The 7194-nt window shown below is 45.4% G+C and overlaps 1 protein-coding gene across 1 annotated transcript; it reads left to right on the top strand.

The window, feature by feature from the left end:
- The first annotated feature begins 1086 nt into the window (after nucleotides 1-1086).
- LOC139046798 (rutC family protein C23G10.2-like) lies at nucleotides 1087-6958 on the top strand. Its single transcript, XM_070520707.1, has 6 exons — nucleotides 1087-1246; nucleotides 4176-4278; nucleotides 4365-4419; nucleotides 5242-5310; nucleotides 6091-6146; nucleotides 6839-6958. Exons 1-6 carry the CDS (start codon nucleotides 1185-1187, stop codon nucleotides 6884-6886), a joined length of 393 nt encoding a protein of 130 aa, XP_070376808.1. The 5' UTR covers nucleotides 1087-1184; the 3' UTR covers nucleotides 6887-6958.
- The last annotated feature ends 236 nt before the right edge of the window (nucleotides 6959-7194 follow it).

The raw sequence follows: 7194 nt of genomic DNA, 5'->3' as shown, positions 1-7194 counted from the left end.
ATCATGCTTAAATTTTACAAACGGTATGCGCATACTATAGAGCTTCTATCCCTAGCATATTTGAATATAGATATGGAGAAATACACAAGTAAAAATAGTATGTTATCACTTCAAATATCGTAATTAGACTGCTGTGGTCACGCTAACGAGATTGCTCCCGGTGTCCTTCAGCGCCGACGGCGTTCGACAGTCCGTTTCTTCTGGGATTTCTTTCGTACTAGTTGGTGAAATTTGAATCAATAGGACGCCTTGTACCTTCACTTGGTAATAAATGCGCCTGACGACCACCTTAAGTTTCCTATACGTATTAAAAACGCACTATAGATTTTTTAAAGCTGTATTTGCAAATTAACCTTCTACGACACCGAAAAAGCTACTTTTAAGGTAAGAAGCCTAAAAAGCTAGAATAGACGCAATCTCGAAAGACGAGTGGCGACACCGTCTTGAACTTACTGCACTAGCTCGGCGTGACGTCACATATTTGACGTCGTCTGCTCGGGCCTGGTAATTTTTTTTAACGGCAGAGATCGACTGCATTGTATTCGCAAATAGCCAAAGAATGAACATAGCAAAATTTAATAACTGTTGTGCTTAGTCACAATGGCCTAACTGAAAAAGAAAATACTTGAAATATTTGACATCCCACTGACGTACTGGCGCTGGGTTTCGGCGACAAAAAGAATCGAACTTTGACCATCGCTTTTTTTAATGATCGACTTATTACCGCCACGTTAACGAATAGAGAGTTTCGAAATAGTACTTTATCAGTGTAGACGTACTTAAGCTTTTTCTTTAGTGTTCCTATAACGATTAAAGTTATAACACGTTTACATCCGGGCATGTTTTGACGGAATTCTCACGCCGCAAGAAGCGCACCTCGAAATTGTTTGCACTTCGAAATGACATCCGTTTTACGAGCTCAGCCCTTAGCACCCTGAGTGTATCGAGGCGTTCCTTCAGTGCCGAACGACTCTGCATGCGCTACCACTCCTATCAGCAGACAGCCATCTCGGTGTTCTCTGCAATGCCTTTTATGACGCGCCAATCTTAACACTCCCAGCGCGGCCGCTATCTCTCAACCTCCTCGTTGGATTGTCTCCGCTCCCAGCTTCCATCCCCAGCAGACGACTTTCTGCAGAGCACCTCTTGAGCAGACGTTCAAGCTTGAAGCAGACGACGCAGTCATGCCAGAATCGAAAACGGTCATCAACACTCCCACCGCGCCAGCTGCCATAGGTCCGTACAGGTAAGTGGTGACATCGAACTAAGGCTACATCACTAATGGAAACAGCTCTCCAAAGCATCTTTTTTCATTCAATGACTTTGTTTCGATGAAAGAAAACATAGAGCAAAAGCTCTTCTTGGAAAGAAGAAGGATTCAGCAGCGTTTGCATGCTCGCCTGCATGTTAACGCTTCCGGGACATCGATTGGGCGTCACTCGACGGATCATTTGCCGTTAATTTTTGTTTGAACCATATAACCGTGCGTCCGAAGAGCATCTTCAAGTAGGAACAATGGCATCTTCTATAGCTGATGTGAAAATCGAGAAAGCGAAGGAAGAGGGGGGACGAAAAGGGAGGAGCTCTAGCTTTTGTGTGGTCAACTGTGGAACGTGCAAATCGCAAAACATTTGGCGCCAGTAAATCGTGCTCATCAATGGTATTTCTTAGGGGATATTACGCAACGCCAAGTTACAGGTGTGATATTCTCATGCAGTTCGACAAAGAAGAAAGAAATGTGTAGATTAAGATAGAGATAGTACTGCGGTTTGGAGTTTACTTGGAGGATCGCATACGTGATCGGAGTAAGGGAACGTAATTTTTACAGAAAGGAGTCTGGAGCAGAAACCTTCAGGCGATTTTCCTAGGATTAAATTGCTGCACAGGTATTTAGGTAAAAAATACCCCGGCTACACCATTTCTCTCTGTTATGCAGCAAAAAAAAAATGATTTAAAAAATTGGCAAATATAACGATGATAAGGGTATGGCTGTGGTGATCGGATTGGATTGGAGCCAACTTTATTTGTGCCTTCAGTGGCGATGAAAAGTTGTTTCTGAAACAAGATATATATTCTTCAATCACAATATCAATAATTTCATTCTAAGGCGCCTGAAGACCTCGTCAAAAAAAAAAAATTCAAGGTGGTAGGATAGGCTTTGTAAGTTTTCCAGTGAGTGCTCGGAATTGCAGAGTAATCAAATCATTATTAGGTGTACAGTCAGTCACGTCGCATCTTTTCTTTAATAAAAATAATGCTGCCATCGGCTCAAAGCACGCGCACAAATTAAACATTGGATGCAGGCATTGAAGGCCTACGGGTATCTGTGAGTTTGACCAGGCTTGTCGTCACATTGGGAATGTTCCCCGGACAATCCCACAGAATGTGAGCAGTACATGTGCGAAGCCGCCAGGTGCAATGCAAGCAGGTTTGCCAGGCAAATTCTGCAGATAGTCTCTGGAAGTGTGGGAAGCGCTGCATTTAATTTACACTAACAACACATCCCAATGCAGACGGAAACGATATAATACGAATTTAGCGGATTCCGAGTCAAGCGGGAATCAGAGTGTATGAAACGGCACATAGCGCTTTTTTTTTTTTAAGCGCAGCAGCTGGTAATCACAAGGACGGCTACGAAACAAAAACAAAATCACATGGCAGCGTTTCTCCTGAAGCGATGAAGCGCTGTACTGTCGTTCTAGGTTTCTTATGACCCTCGTTGGGTATGTCAGGTGTTGCTTTTCGAAAAATTCAATCACGATGAACACCGACGAACTACAGCGTTTCTACCAGCTTGCCGCAAGTGGCCAATCGCAACGTCCCGCGCAATCTATCAGGCCTGTTCCACTGGTGGCTGAACCCACGGTACCTGAATTAACAATACGTTCTTGGCGTGGTCGAGAATAAGCGCAAAAAAAACTATAGACGATTTAGGCACCATGAGCACGCAGCTAGTATCATGCAGCCACCAAACAGACACACGAAGCGATGAGAACACGGCGTACGCGGACGCAGTTCTGCGCAGTTTGGTCTGGGCAACCACCCAGATGTGCTGAAACATTAACATTGTGCCATTGCAATTACGTACAGTATCTGTAAAATGCATAAAACCTACTCTGCCGGTGACCGCCAGGCTGCCTAACGCACAGCGACGTTTCCGCGTGTTTCTGCTTCGTCCTTCGTCCATTTGCGAGCGCTGCACAAAAATACATCATGAACGTTCAAGGCAATTCCCGTAGTGATGTCGTAAGTTCTAATGCCTTAGGAAACGAAAATACATCTAGTAATCATCATCAAAGGCGTGGAGTATCATCAGTGGCACGGGAACCGCATCATACCGCCGAAAGGCGTATGTGGTGAAGGCGTATACTGTAGGAGTTGAGGAGGACTTCGAGATGAAAAACACTTGGGAGGTTTATTTACATTATTTACAGTGATCGTATATTAACATTATCAAAGTCATTACGGACCGGCAGCAACTCGGACGCTGCGGCCCGTGGCAAGAAGTTCGAAAGAGATGAATCAAGGAATGCTCAAGGAATACTCAAGGAATACTCTAGGAATGCTCTAGGAATGCTCCCCTGGTGCTCCCGGTCTGCGTCTTTTAAGCCCTTCGGTGTCGATCAGACACGTCACGTTCGGCCAATGGGAGAGCCCGCTCAGGTGACGCCATTTTCGGCCAATGGTAGGCGCCCGTGCGATGGAGTCACACCCGGAGAAGAGAGTCGCTGCTCGGGTGTTTGTCCGAGGGCTTTCTTCTCCCTGCGGTCTTGCCTTGCTGACTTGCAATGCGCCGTCACCATAGAGGGATGAGGGCGACGCCGTCGGTTGTCACGGCGCATTACAGTCGTCTTGCTTCGGGACCCACTCTACCCGCCACAGTGCCAGGCTCTCGCTTTACTTTCGGGAAGAGCCAAGCAGTGAATAGCTCCACCGGCTGCACACGAAGTGGGGTCCGCCAACTTGTTTGCACGTGTCGTGCCTCAGGAATGTGGCATCCGTGTTTCTGCGCTCCTTAATCAGCTGTGGTGCGATTCGATGTGGTCTGGGGAACTCGAAGTAGGCTCAGGAAATGGTCCCGTATCTATAGCAATACATAGAGTATAGCTTGCAAACCTTGGAAAAGGACTGTAACCTCGTGCAACTCAATGTCCTTTTTTTTTGCTTTTCTGCAGCCACGCTGTTCGTGTGGGCAACACCGTCTACGTGTCGGGCCAGGTTGGTTCCCACCCTGGCACGGGTAAATTCGACATCGGCATCGCCGCCCAGACCAGACAGGTGCTGTGTCATATCCGTGCGCGCAACCTCTGCATTTACCTGTCCTAATTTGTGACTCCGATCGCCTCTTGTTCATTCGAAAACAGACCCTGGTCAACCTTGGAAACATACTCAAGGCAAGCGGGATGAGCCTCGACAACGGTAATTTGTGCTCACACTCATTCGTGGAATGCATTGTAGACGTGTCCCCTGCCACAGGAGGCTGAACTGCCAAATTATCTTAGTGAACAAAGCCTCACACGGGCTCAAATTTACCACATATTTCTTTTCCGAGCTTGCGTTTATGTCTGGTGTTGCGTGCTCTAGCATTTGGTTATTTTTTAGTTTTGACGTGTCCGCCAGCAACCTCTTTTTTTTTTCAATGAATCTTCATCACTCATAATGTATAATAATCCCTACATAAGTGCGATGGCTTAGCAAGAAGCATAGGATTCCAGTGTGTCGGCCTGATCCCCCAGCGACGATTCGCGTTACGTGAATTGCAACATTGGCTTTGCATGTGCATAATTAATTTTTAGTTTTCATTCTGGAAAGGATATAAATCCACTCTGATTCATCAATCAATCCACCAAGAGAAGTGAATGCCAATAGGTACGCTACACTCGAAAGTCCGAACCTCAACCATATATATATATATATATATATATATATATATATATATATATATATTTTATGGATAGGAAGAAATTTTCATATATAAAAAGACACTTGAAATTCATTACGTCAAACTGACATCATCGACTTCGCGGGTACAAATCTAGGGAAGTGTCTGCAGGAGCGGATCTATACAGGAACGTGCCTTCTTTTTAAACATTCCTTCCGAATGGTCGGTGTTTTTTCACACCACCATAGCCTTTCTTGTTCCTAAACAAATCGATTATCGATTCGACATGTTTTGTCTCGTCATGCAAGTTTGTGATCAAATGACAACGCTAGGCGTCTGCTAAACGTTTGTCAATGCAGTTGTCAAGTGTACGGTCTACCTGGCATCCATGGACGACTATAAGGACATGAACAAAGTGTACGCTGAATGTAAGTTTATTCGTTTGGTATTGCGAGACTGCGCGTAGCCTCTTTTTTTTTTTTTTAAGGCTGGCTATCAGTGAAGCGTCTGAGAAGTGCCAGCGATCGAAGAATGTTTTCTGCGGCCCACACATTAAGCTATGAGGAATGCGACAAACGTAATCTATTGTGCACTCGCTTCAATTGTTTCTTTTTTTTTAATTTCAAGTGACTGCTCCGCCTTAGGTAGCGTAGTGTTAAATAGCTTAACTGCCGTCATCGTTAATTAATTCAGCAACATAATGTTGTGAAAAAGGTCGCGATATACCTTACTCGTCGACATTTCCAATCAATAATAACTAAACCAGCCAAAATCAACGTGTTTTTTTCGATAACTTCGTTCGTGTGCGAATAATTGCATACAATGTGTACGAAATGCCTACCGCACTGGTAAATATTTTCCGCTAACTTTATTATAGCAAGAAGTGAGCTCTCAAGACTACTTTCTTCTCTTTCTGTGAGGGCGATCACAACTGTTAATGCTACTTTCCTTCCAGCTCGGTGTGTTGCTGCGTATAAGTTCCCAGATTGCTGTTCTTGCTGAGTTCAGCACATTGCGTACGACTGCGACCATACGCTCTTAAGAAGGCACACGGATACGCCTTATCAAGCTGCCGAGGGCGGCTTCTTTATATTTGTCTTCTTTTCGCTGTTTTTCTTGTTACGAAAATAATTACTCGCATTTGGTTTCACTCGATTCGATTTTGCTGTGAGAAAGCCCGTTTGATTGTGTTTTCGATGTTATTCCAGTTTTTCACAAGGATTTCCCGGCAAGAGCAGCCTTCCAGGTGGCAAAATTACCAGAGGTACGTCCACAAACTATTGAACATAATTTTAGCGTCGATTAAGCATAGCCTGTTCTGACAGCGGTTATGAATTGGGAAATAGGTTTGCACCGTGCTGCGCGTACGTTTGCAGCCATTTGCACGAGCCCACGCGTCACCCACGCGTCACCCACGCGTCACCCACGCGCTGCCCACGCGCTGCCTCTCGCGATCTCCCGAGTAGCGAGGCAGTCGCGCCTCACTCCATTTGCAACTTGCCGCACGAGGTAGATTGTCCGCGCCAGCCCGTATATCGCGAAATGAAGAGGCGTAGAGCGGCGCTCTAATTTCGCTTTAGGGAGTATTTTAATCGTCGGCGAACTTTTTTTCCCAGTTGCGAAGTGTCTCTTCTCATGCTAGGATTGGCGTATCCCGCAATCACGGTATTTCCCTCTGGCGTCCTTTCAGTGTCTGGCGGTGAATAGTATCACATTGCGTACAGTTCGCGCGCCTCCCGCAGCATGGCGCCACGGTATTCTTGATGCGCGCAAACATGGAGGAAAGAAAGACAAAAAAGAAAATAAGCGTTAATCAGCGCGAAGGTCGGACAGAGCAGGGTTTCTTTTCTTTGTTCTCCTAAATCGAATGAAACAGAAATTTTATTGTTATAACGAGCCTGTCCTGAGACGAAGCTGCTGACTACATATTGACATGTCACCTTCCTTTTGCGACAGAATTCTCTGGTCGAAATCGACGCCATCGCGGTAGTCCTCGCTGCCTAAAACCAAGTCGTCGATGGTACGTCGCCTTGGAAGCTCACAGAACTCTACCATAATAAAATTTACTAAACCTGCCCTTCTGTATTTTTATGTATCGTGCTGTTCCTTATGCTGTTACATTTTTGTAAGAAAATGAAAAAGAAAAAACAAGGTCGAGCTTTCGCTCGTAAATCACCATTGCTCTCACTACATGTGCTCGTGCTCGGATCTATGAGGACGAGTTCGAACAGTTCGCAGTTCTCGTGGGGATGAAAGGTGATTCATGGGTTTCATACGCGCCCCCAATGCGACGCGGTATACCTATTAGAGGC

The sequence above is a fragment of the Dermacentor albipictus genome, chromosome 6 (genome assembly GCF_038994185.2).
Source record: "Dermacentor albipictus isolate Rhodes 1998 colony chromosome 6, USDA_Dalb.pri_finalv2, whole genome shotgun sequence".
Classification (NCBI taxonomy): Eukaryota; Metazoa; Arthropoda; class Arachnida; order Ixodida; family Ixodidae; genus Dermacentor; species Dermacentor albipictus.
Note: the sequence above shows the minus strand (reverse complement) of the source record. Positions and strands in the feature narration are given on the sequence as shown.